Source organism: Narcine bancroftii, chromosome 2, assembly GCF_036971445.1.
Source record: "Narcine bancroftii isolate sNarBan1 chromosome 2, sNarBan1.hap1, whole genome shotgun sequence".
In the NCBI taxonomy this organism is placed as follows: domain Eukaryota; kingdom Metazoa; phylum Chordata; class Chondrichthyes; order Torpediniformes; family Narcinidae; genus Narcine; species Narcine bancroftii.
This window is the reverse complement of record NC_091470.1, coordinates 359,919,448-359,941,020: the sequence shown is the minus strand read 5'-3', so window position 1 is coordinate 359,941,020 and position 21,573 is coordinate 359,919,448. Positions and strand designations below refer to the sequence as shown.

The 21,573-nt window shown below is 42.7% G+C and overlaps 1 protein-coding gene across 3 annotated transcripts in view; it reads left to right on the top strand.

Moving 5' to 3' along the window:
* LOC138755807 (protein spire homolog 1-like) overlaps nt 1–21,573 on the top strand; it is a 230,648-nt gene that overhangs the window by 133,256 nt on the left and 75,819 nt on the right. For all 3 annotated transcript variants that reach the window (XM_069922452.1, XM_069922451.1, XM_069922450.1), the window contains exons 4-6: nt 5,358–5,483; nt 6,933–7,016; nt 11,780–11,944. In XM_069922452.1, coding sequence (XP_069778553.1) covers nt 5,358–5,483; nt 6,933–7,016; nt 11,780–11,944 — 375 coding nt within the window. The remainder of the gene's footprint in view (nt 1–5,357; nt 5,484–6,932; nt 7,017–11,779; nt 11,945–21,573) is intronic.

The window sequence follows — 21,573 nt, the reverse complement described above, 5'->3', positions numbered from 1 at the left end:
AGATGTCATTAATATCAACTTCTCTGACTTCCATTCAAAAACTCCCACAGTTCCCCTTCTTCCCCCATTTCTCTCCATTCCGTCTCCTTTCGCACAGACATGATAAATTCTACCTAGACCTTTATCACATCCAATTAACACCTTTTGTTCCCCCCTGTTTGAATTCTGAGACTTTCTGATATATCCTGCTTCTGCCTTTTCTGATGTTTCCTTGAAGGAGGGCCCAGGCCCGAAATTTCGGCAATATATCTTTGTCTCCTTTAGAATGAAAAGACCAGCTGAGTTCCTCCAGCATTTTGGTGTGTTTACTGTAATCATAGCGTCTGCAGCCTATCATGTTTCACTCAGGCAGATAAGTGGAGCTGAGTCCATGTCCAGATCAGCCATGATCTTATTCAATGGTGGAGTAAGTGTGACGGGCCCAGACGGTGACTCCTGCTCTTATTTCTTAAGTTCTTATTGCAGCTGAAGGTTTAGTTTCTATTGGGATTGAACCAGAGACAGAAATGTAGGTGTAAAGGTTCTTTGGAAGATTAGAAGGCTGGAAGGGTTTTCAGTGACATGCAGGAGCTTGGAAGGATTTGCAAACGTGTGAGAAATTTAAGTTGACGTTGCTTATCCAGAGGCAGGTTAGAGAAGTGAATGGGACATGGAGTTAGTTTGGACTTGAGTTCCTTGGAGTTCACTGAACTTGTGACCTATCATGGAAAAGCAACGTCTCCTCACTTGTCAGGAAGGTGTAACAGCGACTGCACTTCCTGAAAGGATTGAAGTGGGCAAGGCCACTGGACAGCCTTCTACAGGAGCTTTGTTGAGAGCATCCTGGCCGTCTTGTGTCACAGTGTGGTATGTTTGCTGCAGAGAAATGGATCAGAGGTCAATCCACAGGACCATAAGAGTGGCAGAGAGGATCACTGGAGACTCCCTTCCCTCCCCCACCCCCCTACCCCATCAACGTGATCTACCAGGATCGTTATCTGAAGATGGTGCACAAAATCATTGAGGACCTTCCACCCTGAAGACAACATCATCTTTCGGCTGCTCCCGTCAGAGAAGAGACACAGGAGGATCAGAGCCTGACCACCAGGATGAGGAACAGGCTCTCCCCACGGGCAGTGAGAATCCTGAATGACCTTTTTCAATATTTTTATTGTTTTATAAGTAAATCGTACATAGGTAATAATAATAAGAATAAGTATCCAACAAAGTAGATCTACTATTACGTATGGCTACAAATGACCTAAGATACATTGAAAAAAACAAAGAAGAAAGAAAGCACCCCTCCCTTGTGAACATATGTGTTCCACTACTGTAAAGGGGTAAACAACCAAACCACAAAGCAGGATCTAAATAATCTTGTAAATTATGAAAATAATTAACAAAGGACCCCATAAATTTACGAAGTTAATTTCAGTAGTAGAACATGTAATTTTTTCTAAAGTCAGGCACGCCATCACATCAGACAGTGAGTAAGAGGGACAGCATCTTTCCGTCTCACTAATACAACTCTTCCAGCGATAAGGAGAGGAAAGCAACTACATGGGATTGGAGCTCAGACAAATTCAAGTCAGTTGGCTTCCTTGTTCCAAACAGGGAAGGAAAAGGATTAGGAGTCAAATTAATATTAAAAGCTAAAGATAAGATATGAAAAATACTTTCCCAATACATGGGAAGAGAAGGATATGACCAAAACATGTACCTTCTTCAGTCGTACATCTGTCACATTTTGAAGAACTATTTGAATAGAATTTAGCCAATTGATCTTTGGAGAAGTAAGCTTGATGTACTACTTTAAATTGTAATAATGAGTGTCGGGTACATAGAGAAGATGAATTTACCAATTTCAAAATGGAATCCCATGTAGAAGAGAATAATGAACGACCAAAGGAACTGCTCATACTATCCATCCGAGACCCTCATATTCATGAAACAATATTTATTTATTTATTTGAATAGCTGAAATACATGTTCTGCATATACATTGTTTGTATGTATGTGTGTTATGTCTGGTTATGTGTCTGCGTGTTTTGTACCAAAGACTGGAGGACGCTGTTTCATTGGGCTGTTCTTGTACAATCAGATGACAATAAACTTGATTTGACTTGACTTGGGGTAGCAGTGTTGCCCTAGTTTTATAGTAAATAGTTGAAGATGTTCCAGCAATTATAATGGGAATATTCTGGTTAACAACAGGTCCCAGGCACTGACACTCCATGTGGCAGGATTGCACTTTGTCGAAGATTGTTTTCTTTCAATGTGATCACGTATGGTCGGAGACTGCAGGAGTACTGGAGGCAAATCCACAGACACTCATTTCCTCTGGGGGGAACTCTCTTTTGCTTGTCTTTCTCTGGCTGTAAGGGGAGCCAGGCAATTTCTGCTGATGGCGAATCTTTATCTGCCTTCGAGTAGATTATAGGAAATTTTGTGTAATATCACATTTGCTGTTTTATTGCATGACAATAAAAGAATCTTGAAATGTAACAAATTACTTTAAAAACCTGAACCTTTCACGCTGCATAAAAGCTGGTTTGTTTGGAGAGAGGATGTTTGCTCACAATCTTCAGTCCTTTCAACGATTAATGAAAACCACTCTGGGGTTTTTCATTGTTGTGTACTATCAAGACTCAAGATTATTTGCAGCTACCAAGTACATATGAAGCTGTTTCAACCTACTGTCCGTCCTACCACCTCACCCCATTGTGAATGAGAGATTATGTGTGCCATCTTTGCTGCATTATCACAAACCTTTCAAACAGACCTGGCAGAAACGAGATAAAATCCTACCGCTGGCTTTTGTTTTGAGAACTGCTGAGCTGAGATGCAGATTACTGAGCTGTGTTTTTATAGTGCCAGCTGTGCCAAGCTACAAAAATAAATTTGCCAACAAAATTACTGGAATTTGCAAATGATATAAATAAATGGTTTTCAAATGTTTCTTTCCTCTTGAAGTAATCCCTATGCCATAGGTACTCGGAGGTTAATAAGGGATTACTTAAAATGGTATGTGAGTGGGGGAAAAAAAGGTTGAGAACCATTGCTCTAGACCCAATTGTTACTGAAATATTTTGCTTGAGAAAGATTGTCATTGGCCCATTTCCTGTGGAGTATGAAATCGTGCACGTAACGAGTCAATTAGGTACAATTAAAACAGTGGTTTTCAAACTTTTTCTTTCCATTCACATCCCATTTTAAGTACCTCTGATCTAGGGATTATTTAAAGTGGGATGTGAGTGGAAAGAAAAAGTTTGAAAACCACTGATTTAAATGGTCCTTTCATGCAGCAAAGTTTCAACAAATTCAGATATTTTATGGGATAAATAACATCCCAGACAAAATAGCGAAGGAACAGGACACCCTTTCTTCTCCCTCCTCCCGTTGGACGTATGCACCAACAGGCTTAAAAACAATTTCTTCCCCGCAGCCATCAGGCTCCTGAATGAACCCCACCACAATGGTCTCATGCTGCCCTTGCTTGATACCAATTGATCTTTGTCACTCTATACTCTATAAATTATACCCCAAACAATGAGATAACTGCTGAGGTTGTGACAATGCTGGAGCCGAATCCACGGACACTTGGGAATTCTCTTTTGGTTCTCTTTCTCTAACTGTCAAGGGCAGCGAGCAATACTAATGGCAAATATTTGTGTGTTTTATGGGAGACTAAAGTCAATTTTGTGTAATACTACATTTCTGATTTTTGTACATGGCAATAAATCATATATGATTTGATTTAAAAATAATTTTTCTCAGTGTTCTAGGTATAAAATGATAAATAAATTTAACCTTTCTTCAGAAATGGTAGTGGATTCAGGTGTTAAATAGGTTAGCGCAAAGCCAGCGATCGGGACTGGGGTTCGAATCCCGGACTGTCCTTATGGAGTTTTTAACGTTCTCCCCGTGTCTGCGTGGGTTTTCCCCCAGGGACTCTGGTTTCCACCCACCATTCAAAACGTACCGGGGGTGCAGGTTAATGGGGTATAAATTGGGCGGCACAGACTCGTGGGCCGAAATGGCCTGTTATTGTGCTGTGTGACAAAAAAAAATTTAAAATTTAAATATGAAAAATTAATGCAAGCTTTTCTCACTTCAGAACACTCAGCAGGACCACTGATGTTGAATCATGGCCTGCCTAGTTTTATACTTAGATAGATTTTAAGCACACTCAGGTGGAGCTCATGCTGAATAATCCTAATTAAAATATGCTGCGAGAGAGAGAGAGAGCGCGTAGTTGGCTGGAACAGGAAAAATTTTCTGCTGTGGAACTTTCCTGGGGAGAAAGTGTGGCAGACTTCCATCTTCATCTGACAGGTAGATAATCAGGCAGAGTGCCCTGTCCACCCTGCACAGTTCTCGCTCGCTCTGATGGATAACACAGGAATGGTGAGTATCAACCTGCATGGCAAATGGCCCTGTGACATGGCACAGCCCAAGGTGCTAAAATAGTATTCCCCTCCCCCTATTCATGATGGAGCAATGGGCATAAAGAAACAGGGGGGGGGAACAGGTCTTGGCATCCAGGTACACAGAACCCTCTAGGTTGCCATGCACGTTGATAGAGTAGTTAAGAAGGTGAATGGTGCCTTGGCCTTCATTAGTTGGAGGATTAAGTTCAAGAGCTGTGAGCTCTATGAAACTCTGGTTCAACTAGAGTGTAGCGTTCAAGTCTGGTCGCCTTATTACAGGAAGGATAAAAATGCTTTGGAGAGGATGCAGAGGAGATTTACCAGGATGTTGCCTGGATTGGAGAACATGTCACATGAAACAAGGTTGAGAAAACAAGGACTTTTCTCTTTGGAGCGCTGAAGGATAAGAGGTGACTTTATAGAGGTACATAATAATATGAGGATGGACAGACAGCACCTTTTTCCTGGGCAACAATAGCAAATACCAGAGGACATCTGTTTAAAGTGAGTAGAGTAAAGTTATGGGGAGATTTCACAGCTACGTTTTTTTTTAACTTAGAGAGTAGGAGGTGCCTCGAATGCTTTGACGTGAGTGGTGGCGGAGGCTGGTACAATGGGGACATTCAAAAGGCACAAAGACGGCACATGGATGTAAGAAAAATAGAGGTTTATGGATGTGAGATAGGGAAGGATTAGATTGCGGAGCAGGTTTACATAGGATGGCACAATCATGGGCCAAAGGGCCTGTTTTGTACTTTAATGTTCTGTGTTATAAACTTGAGCTCCATGAGTTACCCAGGTAGGGCCGGTGTGGGAAAATGATTGAAGAGGGTACATTTATGCTGGGAGAAAGCACAGAAATACTGATGTGTGTCAGTCAACAGAATGGCTGGATGAACAATGCAGGAGAGTGGTGATTAAAGCCAACTTCCTTTCTCTCTTCCTCAGTTATGTGCTGCTCACCTAACCACCCCATCGGAGGCTCCAAACCATTATCAGGCTGTTTGCCGGGCGCTCTTTGCAGAGTCAATGGAGCTACAGACTTTCTTGGCCAAGATAAAGAGTGCTAAAGAGGTAAGAGCACACCTGGAGACATCGAAAACAGATTGGGGGGGGGGGGGGGGTAGAGGGGGTGGGGAAACAAAGTGTGATCTCCAAGGGAGACTGCACATGTGTACTTGACATTCCTCATTAATCCCACAGGTAAGGGACTAACCCTCTTTCATTCTCCCCACATTCCCATCTGTTCCTCCCTTATTCTTCCATGTGTTGCCCTCAGTTCTTCAGTTGAAATTAATACTTTTGTGTATTCCCAAAATAGAGCTTGCTGCTTCTCCCGTCCAATTGTTGTAATTATCAGCCTCTGTGCTGAACAGCTTCTGAGGAAACATTATAATTTGAGTCATTAAGTCTACTGTGATGCATTTTCAGTCATCCCGATAAGAACTGCAAAATAATTTTGTATTTCCACAGTGCCTATCACATCTCTTTCAGAAAGTTCCAAAGAATGTTAATGGTTGTTGAGATATTTGGAAGTGTCACCTTTCCACCCCCCCCTCCCCAGTGGTGCTGATTTGTTGAAGGAGGGGTAAATGTTGGCTCGTGACCGCAGGCTGACTGCCCTACTTTTCAATGAAGTAAGACCATCTGAGAACGCAGAGAGGGCCGAAGGTGAATCCTCAACCGATAGTTTGCATCTCAGACCCCTTGGCGTAAAGGTGGCGTGTCAGCTTGAATTGTATGTGTTGAAATTGTTGAGGAATACCTTGAAAATCTTGGTCTGCACCCCATCATAAGCTTTCTCTGTGTTCTCTCCAATTCTCGACAACATAAGCACACAATTGTCTTCTGATTTTTCTAGTACAGGGAATCCCCGGGTTACGAACGAGATCCGTTCCTATGTCTGTCTTTAAGTCGAATTTGTAGATTAGTCGGAACAGGTACATACGGTTCTTAATTAGTATCAGTTAGTCAAATGTTTGTCTTAGAACTATAAAAAAAACACATTAAAGAAACATTCTTAAAAGAGTTTAGATAGAAAAAAATTAAAAAGATCATGATTAAAAGTTAACACTTGCTCTTGTTCCATCGACTTGCATACAGGAAGGGGCATTCGTGAGGTAACATTACGCGCATGCGGGAATTGGAGGTACAATTTGTTCTTAAGTGCGAGTTGTCTGTAAGTTGGACGCTCATAACCCGGGGACTCCCTGTACTGATCAACACTGATGGCCCTGAAGTCTCTCCTATAATTCTGCCTCCACGGGTGCCTCTGACCTTCTGAGTATTTCAACAGATTCTGCTTTTGATTTTGATCTGTTTTTTTTTACTTCCAAGAGAATTCTTTGATGGATTTGGTCACATTTAGGCACAGGGATTCATGGACAAAAGGAGGGGTGCTGGTTGATAAGCTGCAGAACTCTTTTTAAAGGACTGACCCGGGGATGATGGGGCTAACAGCCTCTTCCTACGTGTGCCGTTGTATGGTCTGATCATCCTAACGTGTTATCTCTCAATTGGTAGAATCTGAAGAGGATGCAAGCACTCAACAAGGATGTTAGCTGCCAATCCCCCATGGAACTCGATGAGCTCAATAACTTTGACTGGGTAAGTTCTCCTTCCTCAATAGTAACATATTTAACAAATTGATGACTAACCTTAAAGTGGAGTATTATACCCAATGTTAGTCACTTAGTCTTTGGGACGATGTGAAAGAACAGTGCCCTCCATGATGCTTGGCACAGAAGGGACACTAATTTTCCTAAATGGAGCAACTATGGAGCTGTCATTTCTACGTGGCCAAACCTAAAAGTATAAGCTGAGGGTGTTTTTCTTAAAGCTCTATGGGCTCTTTCCAGTGCCAATCCCCCAGAGAAAATTTCTTGCCCTAATATTTGCGGAATCCAGTCTTTAAAAAAACAAAGAGGATCTTGTCCTTCTATACCTACTGGCAAACCAACAATTTTCACATTATTACTTCGGCTTTGATTTTCCAAATAATCTATTTTTCTTTCTAGCTCCTTCTCACGATCTCCTAATTCTATGACTGATTTTTCCACCTTCAATACTTTTTCTGTGTTAGAAGTCACTTGTTGTTTACAGTCCAAAAAAGCAGTCTGAAATTTTTTTAATTCTTCATAAGATGCATCCACATGTGCCTTCATACCAGCATTCATTTGAACCATTTCATTCATTTGAGATGTCAACAAATCCATTCCAGGTTTTATAACAGCTTGAACAGCTGCCTTCAATTGTGATTCAGTAAAGTTCAGCTCTGCTCTGTCTGAAATGGTGGCAGAACAAGGTAACTGCAGCTCCTGCGGCAATTCAACAAAAGGCATTTTAAAAGATTTACTGCGGTTCTGGACTCCCAGCGACGGCATCCCGACTTCTTCAGGGAGTGGCCACTGGTCTCCCCCTGCATCTTATTGTCTTCTCATACATTCGCGAAGAAAAACGACTTCTTCAGATTGTAATGCTGCCTGATGCATTTCCTTTTCAGCCTCCACAGGCAATCCTTGGGATTTAGGCAATGAAGAAATTAAGCCTGGGGCTGCTTCAAGACGTCTAGGCCCCAAATCTTCAGCACTTCGAAAATGTATTTTCTTTTGACCTTGAGATTTAGTCTTTTTACCATGAGTGGCCATAATAATTCCTTAATACTTTAAACTAAAATTTAAAAAATTTAAACTTGGAAACAAAGGGTTAAAAAAAATGGGTATTTAAAAGTCTGGCCAGAGAGGTCGAGATTGCACGTCTAGACTCTACGCCATCATGCCACGCCCCCAAGGATCTCACCTCTGTACATAACCAGGTGGAATTGATAAAGGTTCCAACCTCTACACTGCATCCAAAACACATACCTGAAATTTCTGACTTGTATTTATGTAATTTGTGTGGTATGAAGTGTAACTGATGCAGGAAATTGTACTGCACCAGCATATATCTACCATTGACAATCACTGTCATGCTGTTCAGACACAAGCCTTCCCACCAATTTTCATTAATCGTTGTACCCAACTCCAATTCCCATCTTTCCCTCGACCGGTGTAATCCCGCTTTCGGGCCCTCACTCTGATGTAGGAAAAACATTCTAGAAATAAACTGAAGTACATTGTTAGGTCTGCTTTGTTCATGAATGAGTGAGACAAACACCAGACTGAGTCGAAATCACTCATGATGTTTTACCTTACAACATTCACTTGTTGAATTGGAATCTCCATGGTACTACACTCTGGCAGAGTCATTGTTTGTCCTAATTTATCCATTAAGAAAGATCTCAATTGTGGGAAGCAGAAGAATGTTCTATTAGATAATCCAAATTTAATCCTCAATTGCTCGAATGACATTAGTTGCCCTTGATCATAACGGTCCCCCTTAATACTCCTGATTCCTTTCTGGCACCAGATGTCCAGGATCCTGTTGCCCAGCGCCATGGATATTAAATTGTTCGGGTCATGGGCATATTAGGAGATAGCCCCACCTTCAATCCAATTCATTGATATATTTTTTGCCATGTCTGGTATATATGTTTTAATATGGGGTTATTTGTCTTTCATGGAAATCAGTTTGGTGCTCCATTTGTATATAAGCACTCCTGCTATCCTTTCCCCTATCGCATCCAATTTATGCCCAGGAAGGGGGACTCCCCTCCCTCAAACATTGAGGCGATAAATCTCGCCTGGGACGCCCAAATATATTTTTTTGAGATCTGGCAGTTTTAGGCCACCTAATTTGTATTCCCATGTTAATTTTTCTGTGGAGACTCTAGCCACTTTCCCACTCCTCAAAAAGTTCCTGACACATTCATTGAGTATCTTGAAGAAGTGCTGGGCAATGGAATGGGCAGTGTTTGAAAAAGATATTGCAATCTTGGCATCACCTTCCTTCTGATACAATTCACTCTGCCCACTAATGTTATGGACAGAGCTCTCCATCTAACCAAGTCCTCCTCTATCTTTTGGAGCAAAGGGAGGTAATTTAACACATATATATATTGCTTAAGTCTTTTTCTACTCTTATCCCCAAATATTTGATGTCTTCCTGTTGCCACTTAAATTGGCGTCCTTGTTGATAGGGTCTGTCATCCCCTTTAATTTAATTTTTGTCCAAATTTATTTTAAATCCCAAGACCCTCCCATAATCTTCCAGTGTGATACTTAGTTTGGCCAACGACCCTCCAAGGTCTGTCAAATATATTAAAACATCATCAGCTAATAGATTGATTTTGTGTTCCACCTGGTCCACCTTATGCCCCTTTATGTCTGGATCCCATCAAATGGTTTCCTCTAGTGGCTCAATAGCTAATATAAACAGAGCTGGCGACAAAGAACAGCCCTGTCTACGAGATCTACTCAGCGGGAACACCAGAGATATTTGTCCATTGGTAATCATTTTGGCTTGGGGTTTATAATACAGTGTCCTCACCCAATTTATAAATGTTTGTCCCAATCCAAATTTATCCAGTACCTTAAACAGGACGACCCATTCCAATCTATCAAAGGCCTTCTCCGCATCCAGAGATACAGCCACTCCCGGATCCTCCCCTGACTGTGCTGGATGTATTATATTAAGCAATCCAGCTACGATGTCTGCAATTTGCCTTTTTTGAATGAAGCCACCCTGATCTGGATTCATCAATTTCAGCAAATATTTTGCCAACCTATTGGCCAATGCTTTTGCAATAATTTTAAAATCTGTGTTCAATAGGGATATAGGCCTATAGGAGGAGGGCTTCAATGGATCCTTATCTATTTTTGGGATCACTGTAATAATTGCTGTTGAAAAAGTCTCCAGGAGAGTATGTGTCTCCGCTGCCTGATGCACCATCTTAATAAGAAGGGACATTAAAAGGTCCTTAAGCTCTGTATAAAAAAATCGAAGAGGAAACCATCTTCCAGGGATTTATCCGCCTGTAGAGTGCTCAAAGTTTGTTCAATCTCTTCTCGAGAAAGGCATATCCAGTCCCTTTTTCCCCTCCTGATCCAAATTGGACAGTTCCAATGCATGCAAGAAGTCTTCTGTTTTAGAAGGGTCTCCCTCTGATTCTGATTTATACAGTTCTTGAAAGAACTTAGTCAATGAATAATTTATTTCCTTTAGTTTCTACAAAATCTTGTCTTCCCCCATTGGATTGTATTTTGATTGTACGATTCATTATTGTTCATAAATAAAATTTAAATAAAAACAACATATATATATATATATATATATATAAATAACCCCACCAATGATATATATACAATCCCATAGTCCATCATAATGTTCCCCTTTAATGACAAATATAACGATATTAGATATAAACAATCACAGAAGTCCACATAAATAATATAACCATATATCAATGTTACAGTCCATTATAATCATCTTTAATTTTAATTGCTGTAAGGATATTTCTTTTTTAACATAAAGCATCGCCTCCTTTACGTCCTCGAAAAATGTCTTTTCCCCTTCCGGCTTTGTTATTTTTAAGGTGGCTGGGTGAAGGAGGGCATATTCTATCCCCTGTTGTTTCAAAATCTGGAAAGTGCATTTTGATCACGTGTGAATTGTTTGATTACAAATTTAAAACTGTGGAGGACAGAGGCAAATAAAAGAAACCACTGCCTTTGTCCCAAACATTATAGAGAGAAATTTTCCTAGAGGATGCAGTAAAGATCACCATGAGTGCTTCTGGGTTGACGGAAATACTCTCCCCCACCTCCATCCACCTCCAACTTCACCCTCTATTTCTCATCTTTCTTCACCTGACCCCATTTATTTCTCTTACCCCATTTCTCATTTTGTCTGGCACCTGCCAATCACCCCCCACCCCCACCCCCCCCCCTCCCGCAGCTCTCTCATCTTTCACTCCTCGCTGGTTTACCTGTCCCCTACTGACCTACTGTCCGATCTCTCCCGCCCTGTAATACTGGCTATCTTCCCCCTGCACTCTGTCTTCCAATGCGAGACATCAGCCATTCTTTTTCTCCCACTGTGGCTTGACCTGCTGAGGTCCACCAGCAAATTGGGTTTATTTAGTTTCAGATTTGAGCATCTGTAGTCTCGTGTCTCTCCAGACTATAAGCTGAGACTAGAGTAACTGAGGTTTGTTCTCCGTGGAATAAAGGTTGACAAGGTTCGAGAAGATCATGACGGCCGAGTGCAATAGAACAGAGGAATCTGGACATACAGATAGATAATTCCCTGAAAATGGCGCCAAAAGTAGATAGGGTGATAAAGAGAGATTCTGGCACGTTAGTGCTGTAATAGTGTTATGCTAACCATACTGCCTTTTACTTTAATTCCTCTTAGTGTCAACTTAATTATACTTAATTTGTGTTTACATCAGCTCATTCATTCATTTGTTCATCCCAACTGTTCACTTTCAGGCTTGCTTCTGGGTGCAAGTGATGAGGGATTTGAGGAACGGTGTGAAGCTGAAGAAGGTACAGGAAAGACAGTACAACCCGCTTCCCATTGAATACCAGCTCACGCCGTACGAGATGCTTATGGACGATATCCGTTCCAGGAGGTACACCCTGCGCAAAGTCATGGTGAGTCCTGCCTGATCCTGCACGGTTAAGGGCCCAGAGAGCAAAGCAGCACAGAAGCAAACTTGCAGTGCACACGTGGGCTGGAGAAACTCAGCAGGTCACTCAGTATCCATGGGAAAAAAAGGGGAACCAAAGTTTCAAGTCCCTCCTGCCCAACTCATCCATGCTAATCAAGTTGCCAGTCTGAGCCGTTCCCATTTACCTGTGCTTGGCTACGGTCCCTCCAACCTATCCAAGAGAAGATGATAAAGCAAAGAAAAGATCACAGGAGATCCTGATGAAAGAGAAGCTGAAGGGGACTCTGCTTGCCTCCCACTCATCCCTTTCTCAAGCTCTGACAAACGTAGTTCAGTTGCCACTATGAAGCTCAGAGGCAACACAGTGATAATTAGATGCTGTGGTCTCCTGAATAGAACTCTGTCGAAGGCAATGGACCATGTCTTTCAATTCATGCTGAATGGAGTGAAACATGAATGCCTGTAAATGCTGTGATTGTTGGGTGGTACAATTAGGACAGAGCAGTGCGTCTCAACCTTTTTCTTTCCACTCACATCCCACTTTACGTATTCTCTATGCCACTGGTGCTCTGTTATTAGTAAGGGATTGCTTAAGGTGAGATGTGAGTGGGAAGGAAAGGTTGAGAACCACTGCTCTAGACCCAATTGTTACTGAAATATGTGGCTTGAGAAAAATTGTCATTGGCCCATTTCCTTTGGAGTTCTGAAACCGTGCACATAACAGGTCAATTAGGTACAATTAAAACAGTGGTTTTCAAACTTTTTCTTTCCACTTACATACCACCTTAAGCAATCCCTAACTAATCACAGAGCTCCTGTGGCATAACGAAAACTTAAAGTGGTATGTGAGTGAAAAGAAAAAGGTTGAGAATCACTGGTGTAGAGGTTAGTGCAATGCTGTTATAGTGCCAGCAACCAAGGTTCGAATCCGGCGCCGTCTGTAAGGACTTTGTACGTTCTCCCTGAATCTGCATGGGTTTCCTCCGGGTGCTCCAGTTTCCTCCCACCGTTCATAACGTATCATAGCTTGTAGGTTAATTGGGTGTAATTGAGCAGCATGGGTTCTTGGGCCAAAATGGCCAGCTACCATGCTGTATTTCTGAATAAAGGAAAGCTTCTTTCTCTACTGCATGACTCTATAATGTTTAACTGGCCATCATATCTTCCAAATTTTCTTAGCTAGACTTCAAAAAAGGCCAGAAAATTTTTATTGCTCTATTTTGCTTCCTAATGTATACTGAATAGATTCCCTGAGGCGATCATGCATTGCCTGAGGGGATTTATTTCTCATCTCAGAATCTGGTTTATTATCATGAACATGTGTAACAGAATTTGTGGTTTTGCCAGAGCAATATTGTGCATTACAGGTGTAAAATAGCTTTAAATTACAGTTCCGTAATTTAAAAAATAAATAATTAGGGAAAAAATTGCAATTAACCGCACCAGAAGTTGGTTGAAGAGAAGAATAAGAAAGCGTTCCTGCACCTGTGCAAAGCTTTGGGCGAGACCATGTTTGGTGCATGGGACTGACTGAGCGGCCTACCGTGTAATTTTAGTCACGGTAGTAAAGCAAAGGTTTCGCTTCCAGATCGGTCCCTGGTGTAGAAGTGTGGGTCTGGGAGGAGAACCTGAGCAATTGAGTCGTAAGGTTAGCACAAAGCTATTGCAGCGCCAGTGACCTGGGTTCAAATCCACCAATGTCCGTTAGGAGTTTATACGTTCTCCCTGTGACTACGTGGGTTTCCTCTGGGCACTCCAGTTTCCTCCCACATTGCAAAGACGAATGGGGATAGTCAGTTAATTGGTCACATGGGTGTATTTGGGCAACATGAACTCATGGGCCAGAAGGGCATATTACCGTGCTGTATCTCTAAACATTTTAAAAAAATTAAACCCTTTGGAATTTAAATGATTCCTTTGATCTATAGAAGTGATCATTTGTGAATGACTTGAAGGTTGGTCATATAGGGGGAAAGTTGTCTAAAGCTACAAGAAGATCAGATGGAAACTTGGGTGACAATTTGGCAGGTTGAATTTAATCCTGATACAGTCGATGTGATAGATTTTGGGAAGTCAAATAGGAGTTGCACTTATACAGGAAATGGTAGTGCACTAAGGAATGTTGTGCGAGCTTGCGGGTTAAGACAGTCAGCATGAGCCCGTGTTGCCCAATTACACCCAATTAACCTACAACCTCAGGTACATTTTGAAGGGTGGGAGCTCCCAGGGAAAACCCACACAGACACAAGGAGAGCGTACAAACTCCTTACAGACAGCACTGGATCCAAACCCCGCTAACCGCAACGCTAACTGTGCCGCCCCAAAAGCCTATAGTTCCCTTAAAGAGGGAACAGAGGGAGAAAGGGTGGTGAAGAAGGCATATGGCCTGCTTGCCTTCATAGGTTGAGGCAGACAATATAAGAGTCGGGAGGTTATGTTGCAACTTTACAAAATGCCGGTTAGCCCACATTGTCAGTATTGTGAGTATTTCTGGTCACCACACGATAAGAAAGATGTGGTTACACTGGAGAGAGTGCAGAGGAAATTCACCAGGATGTTGCCCAGATTGGAGGGCCTTAGTTATGAGGAGAGATTTGCTCTTTCGCTTATTGTTGGAGACGCCGAGCATCGCTCATGGTGGCTCTTCGTTTACCTTTACGGCAGGCAAAAGTTGAGGTAAATCTTGCATATTCTATTTTTTTATTATTATGCATCAATCAAAGAAACCTTTCAGATTGGGTAAGCAGGATGGTGGAAAATTGGAGCAACACGCAAAATGCTGGAGGAACTCAGTAGGTCAGAGCGCACCCAATGAAAATGATAGACAGTCATAAAGTTTTGGCCTGAAACATTGGTTGTCAGGGATACTGCCTTACCTGCTGAGTTCCCCCAGCAGTTTGTGTGGTGCTTGGTTTGGCTGGGTTTGTTACCCCTGGTGCGAAGGAGGCCTGATGGACGTATATAAATTATGAGACGCATGGTTAAGATAAACGGACAGAATCTTTTTCCAATGATAGAGATATCGAAAATATGAGGGCATAGGTTTAAGTGTGAGTAAGGAGTTTTAAAGGGGATTTTTTTTTAACACAACAAACTCAATCAGACTAATTTAAGGACTCCTACTTTGCATGTTATTTATTTTTGTATATTTAATGTACTGAATTCCATGACTTGTTCATGAGAATAAATTCTGATTCTTTATTTTCTGTATTACACAGTCAGTTTGTTTGCAATACTTTCTTTGTTTACATTTCTCTCTTTTATATACGTATGCTTTCTTGAGTAAAGTTTTCTGCAATACTGATAATTAGAAATTTTGCCTGGCCCACAGGAAAAGAATCTCAGGGTTGTATATGATGTGGTATATGTACTCTTAAAATAAATCTGAAATGAATTTTGTGTTTTAGCCAATCAGACCTTCCACATTCCTTGTCCTGATCCCAACGGGCCTGGCTGACTGACCTGCTTGGTTGGATGTCCATATCAGATACAGCATTCTCATTCTCATCTGATGCCCTATTATTTTGAGACCCATCACTCCCCACCCTCCTCCCCCCCCCCACACTCCCACTGCCAGACTAGTTTAAACCATCCCGAGTAGTGCAACCAACCCACCTCCAAGGATATCAGACCCCCTTCCAATTCACACGCATCCCATCCCTCATGTACTGCATGCAGCGAGAACCACTCTAGTCTAAAAGCGTTAGCCATGTTTGTAGATATCTTTCAGAAGGGGGTTCTGTGGAGATGTGTTTTATGTTTACAGGTTTTCCTGGTTAATCTTAATGGTAACGAGCACCACTGAGGAAAGAGATCATGAAACAAGGGGATCTGTGATCCGGCTCCCACTGTCAAGAATTATGTTGGCTATGGGTCTTTTCTGCTCCCCTTGCAGATGGTGTAGCCTTGGGGGTGTATATTCCTGTTCACAACAACTTCCTGGAGATCCTCACAACAGTGACCGAATCCAACAGTCCCAAACAGGCTAGGTACTTTGGAGGTGTGTACAGGCGATGCCACAGACTTGGTTGACGCTGGTCTGCTCCGAGGTTGTGTTAATTGTGGACTCGCTGGTCAAGATCACAGTTGGCATGCAGTAGCAAACGGGTGGAATTTATGCACCCAGTTTTGAGAAAAATGCGTCAAACTCCCCTGCAACTGATCACACCAAAGGCTTTTTGTGGTCAAGGAAAGGTCCTATGCAGCATCCCATGTGATGTAAAGTGAACAGGCAGAATCTTTCCCCTAGGGTAAAAGTATCACACACTAGAGGAAATGTGTTTAGGGGGAGAAAGTTCAACAGTGATGGGGGGGCAAATATTCTACGCAAAGAGTGATGGGGGTCTGGAATGGGCTGCCAGCATTTAAGAGGCTTCTAGATAGATACATGAATGTGAAAGGTGTAATGATACAGTGCTAATGATAATCTTGACCACCAGAGGGAGTAGGAGATGAGCTTTTGCAGCTAGGATTAGATTCAAAATGGATGCCTCCACGAGATCGTGAGTTCTAAAGCTAATAAAATTATAGTTGTTATAAAATAATCCAAGTTTCTTTATTACAGTAAAAGAAACATCACAAGTAGGATTGGGGAATGTCTATCAGGTGCAAGCAGCACAGTTTTATTTTGATTTGGACATCATGTTCCTGTACTATACTGTAAATGTAAAAGATCAATGTAAAAGATCAAACAGATGTTCCCAAGCACGACTGAATGGAGTATAATGTAGTTGGAGGTGCCATCTATGGGATGAGATGTTAAACTGTTCCTTCAGGAGGAGATAAATATTGCAATGGCGTTGTTATAATGAAGAACAACAATGGGGTACAGCACAGAAACAGACCAATCAGCCCATCAGTCCATGTTGACTTTTGCCTATTTCAACTCCCAAGGTCCATATATGTACCAGGGAACTATAGAATACTTCTCTTTCTTTCTCTTTTCTCTTTGGCTTGGCTTCGTGGACGAAGATTTATGGAGGGGGTAAAAAGTCCACGTCAGCTGCAGGCTCGTTTGTGGCTAACCAGTCCGATGCGGGACAGGCAGACACGATTGCAGCGGTTGCAAGGGAAAATTGGTTGGTTGGGGTTGGGTGTTGGGTTTTTCCTCCTTTGCCTTTTGTCAGTGAGGTGGGCTCTGCGGTCTTCTTCAAAGGAGGCTGCTGCCCGCCAAACTGTGAGGCGCCAAGATGCACGGTTTGAGGCGTTATCAGCCCACTGGCGGTGGTCAATGTGGCAGGCACCAAGAGATTTCTTTAGGCAGTCCTTGTACCTTTTCTTTGGTGCACCTCTGTCACGGTGGCCAGTGGAGAGCTCGCCATATAATACGATCTTGGGAAGGCGATGGTCCTCCATTCTGGAGACGTGACCCATCCAGCGCAGCTGGATCTTCAGCAGCGTGGACTCGATGCTGTCGACCTCTGCCATCTCGAGTACCTCGACGTTAGGGGTGTGAGCGCTCCAATGGATGTTGAGGATGGAGCGGAGACAACGCTGGTGGAAGCGTTCTAGGAGCCGTAGGTGGTGCCGGTAGAGGACCCATGATTCGGAGCCGAACAGGAGTGTGGGTATGACAACGGCTCTGTATACGCTTATCTTTGTGAGGTTTTTCAGTTGGTTGTTTTTCCAGACTCTTTTGTGTAGTCTTCCAAAGGCGCTATTTGCCTTGGCGAGTCTGTTGTCTATCTCATTGTCGATCCTTGCATCTGATGAAATGGTGCAGCCGAGATAGGTAAACTGGTTGACCGTTTTGAGTTTTGTGTGCCCGATGGAGATGTGGGGGGGCTGGTAGTCATAGAATACTACTGCACAGAAAACAGGCCATTCACCGCTTCTAGTCTGTGCCAAACACATCATACCACTAATCTCACTGACCTGCACCTATTCCATAACCCTCAAGACCTCTCCTATCCAAGTATCTACGTTTATTTTTAAAACTTAAGAGTGAGCCCACATTTACCAAGTCAGATGGCAACTCATTCCATATTCCCTCCACTCTCTGATTGAAAAAGTTCCCCCTAATGTTCCCCTAAACCTTTCCGCTTTTACCCTAAGTGCATGACCTCTTGTATTTATCTCTCCTAATCTAAGGGGAAAGACCCTACTCGCATTTACTCTGTCTACATCTCTCATAATTTTGTAAACCTCAATCAAATCTCCCCTCATTCTTCTACACTCCAAGGAATAGAGTCCAACCTGTTTAATCTTTTCCTGTAACTCAATTCCTGAAGACCCAGCAACATACTAGTAAATCTTCTCTGCACTCTTTCAATCTTACTGCAGTTTGCGGACCAGAACTGCACACAATACTCCAAATTTGACCTCACCAATGTCTTGTACAACCTCACCAACTCCTGTACTCAATACTTTGATTAATGAAGGTCAAGATGCCAAAAAACTTTCTTCACAACCCTGTCTACCTGTGACGGCACTTTCTGGGAATTATGTATCTAAATTCCCAGATCCCTTTGTTCCTCCACCCTCCTCAGTGCCCTACCATTTACTGTGTGCATCCTACCTTGTCTGTGCCTTTCCTGAATAAATTCCTCATAAACATAATGATTATATCTGATGGCACTGCCTTCTCTGGTAGCGCATTCCAGATACTGTCCTCTCTCTTGTCAGAAGGTATTTAACTGGAACTATCTTGTGGAAGCACCTTCACCTATTAGGCCAAGAATAGTTGTCCCTCATCCAAAACGGCGAAGTTAAAAGGATCATGGTCATTCTCAGATCCACCTCCATCACACTCACACTCTGATCTGCCTATTTCAGGACTCCTCCAGCAGAACAAGGGAACATAGCCTCAAGATTTGGGGGAGGGGGGAGTAGATTTAGTATGGAAATGTGGAGGAACTGCTTTTCTCAGAGAGTAGTGAATGCATGGAATTCTCTGCGCAAGGAAGCAGTAGAGGCTACCTCATTGAATGTACTTAAGACACAGTTATATAGATATCTATGTGGTTTGGGAATGAAGGATTTTGAGGGAAAAGCCAGGTAGGTGGAGCTGAGTCCACCGTCAGATCAGCCCATGATCTTGTTGAATGGCAGAGCAAGCTCGACAGCCCACATGTCCGACTCCTGCTCCTGTTTCTTCGTGGCTTCTTTATAAAGGCCCAACTCAAGGCAGAGAGACAAACTCTCATCTTCTGTTTGGCCCTGTTGCTGCCTTCTGCACTCGGCTTTAGTTTCCAGTACTTATTTTTTGTGTAACTGAACTGTCTATTTCTGGATCATTGATTCAGATGTTCTCTCTCTGTGGATCTATTGTCTATTCCCTACAGCTGTGTATCTCAGAACTTTTTATTGTTTGTTTCCTCCCCAAACCCCCCCCCCCCCCACGTCCCCTCCCCACCTTTCCCCTTCTTCACCCCACTCCCACTGGGGTAACGAGCAACCAATAACAAACTGGAGGAACTCAGCAGGTCAGGCAGCGTCCATGGGTAGAAATGATCAGACGACATTTCGGGTCAGGACCCTTTATCGAAATTGGATAAGATCTCGATAGAGAGCCCTGACCTGAAACATTGAGAGACCATTTCTACCCATGAGTGCTACGTGACCTGCTGACTTGCCTCCAGCTTCTTATTGTTTGCTCAAAATTCCAGCATCCACAGTTTTAGTATTTATCTTCAAAGATTTTCCTGTTTGGCTCCCAAAACATGCGTGGCTGATCTGGCATCATGAGTTGTTTTTGTCCCCTCCGTATTCTGAAGCTACTCCCAGAATCTCCCGCTGATGGGGTATGTGGAGACGTGCGGACTGTGAATTTGAAGCTGAGGTCACTCCCTAAAATACCCCCTGTGAATCCAGTTCCTGCCTCTAGTATTGCAATTTAAACTTAAACCGGACCATGGAATCCTGTAGCGTCAGAGATCATTCTGCCTACAACACATATGCCTGCTCAATAAAAGTGCAGTTCAATTAATCTCACTCCCCATTCTTTTCCAGAATTCCTCACTGCAATTCTCTGCTTCAAGTATTTATCTAATTCCCATTTGAAATGTAGTATTAATTCAGGAAGTTTATTCTCAATAACTCGCTGTGTAAAAATTCTCTCCCTCTCTCCTTTTCTTCCACTCTCTCTCTCTTTCTTTCCCTCTTCCTCACTCTCTCTCCCTCTCTCCATCTCTCTTGTTCTCTTTCTCTCTCCCCCCCCCCCCATTTGAATTTGTAACCGAAGTGATATTAAAAAAAACCTCACTCCTTGTTGGAAAAAAGTTTGTTTTCCATTAATGCAGTTTGTTCTCTGATGGACCACAGAGGTTCTCTCTTGGAATGAATTTTTTATCGCTTGATTGGGATGTAAATGTCTGAGACACGAATACATCTTCAAAAGTAAACCAAGCCACAAGTACAAGTACTAGTTTGTCTTGCTGTCCAGTTGAATGTTGTCTCAGGTGCAGGATAGTGTGGCATGCCTTCAATTCATTGATTACAGTGCAATTGTATTGAATCTGACCCAATCAAAAGGAAACTATGTTCCCCACTTACACCCAAAGGCAGCAGAACATGTGATGTTTTGCATGAATAAAAAATATGGCGTGTAAACCTACTCCACGACAAACTAATCCTTCCCCACCTCACACCCGTAAACGTCTATATTTCTTACATCCATGTCCAAGAGTCTTTTGAATGTCCCTGTAGTACCAGCCTCCTCCGGGCTCCCACTGCTCCCTCAGTACAAAACATACCTTTGACATCTCCCCTAAACTTTCCCCCATTCATCTTAAACCGATGTCCTCTGGTATTTGCTATTGTCACCCCAAGAAAAAGGTGTTGGCTCTCCACCCTGTTGAGGCCCCTCACAATCTTATATACCTCAATTAACTCACCTCTCATCCTTCATTGTTCCAAAGAGAGGTGAGGCAATGCTATGAGATTCAGATTTCAGATATATTATCAGAGAACATACATGGCATCACATACAACCCTGAGATTCCTTTTCCCTGTGGGCGCAGCTGAATTACCACTAATTGGTAGTGCAAAAAAAAACTGGACACAATGTACACATATAAACAGATAAAGAAATGTAAACAGATAACGAATGTAAACAAACTGACTGTGAAATACAGAGAATTTTTAAAAATCAATAAAGTGCGTAAGAGTCCTTAAGTGAGTCTCTGATTGAGTTTGTTGTTGATGATGGAGGGGTGGCAGCTGTTCCTGAACGTGGTGGCACCTATGCCTCTTTCCTGATGGCAGCAGTGAGAACTGAGCCTGTGCTGGGTGATGCGGATTCCTGATGATTGCTGCTGCTTTCCGACAGCATTGATCCCTGTCGATGTTCTCAATAATGGGGATGGTTTTGCCTGTGATGTCCTGGGCTGTGTCCACTACCTTTTGCAGGGCTTTACGCTCAAGAGTATTGGTATCCCCATACCAGACTATGATGCTGCCGGCCAGCACGCTTTCCACCACTGGCTAGGCCAACTAGCTAGGTGGGGAACTACAGGAGAATGTGCTGAGGACTGGACTGAGGCTTGGCCAGCCAATGCTAGGCATGCAGGGACTGAGAGCAAGTCCCTCAAACAACAGAGGGGAGAGTATACAAGGGGTTGCAATGGTGGCAATGGCGCTAAATAGGGAATTATATAAGAATGAACAGTGTGA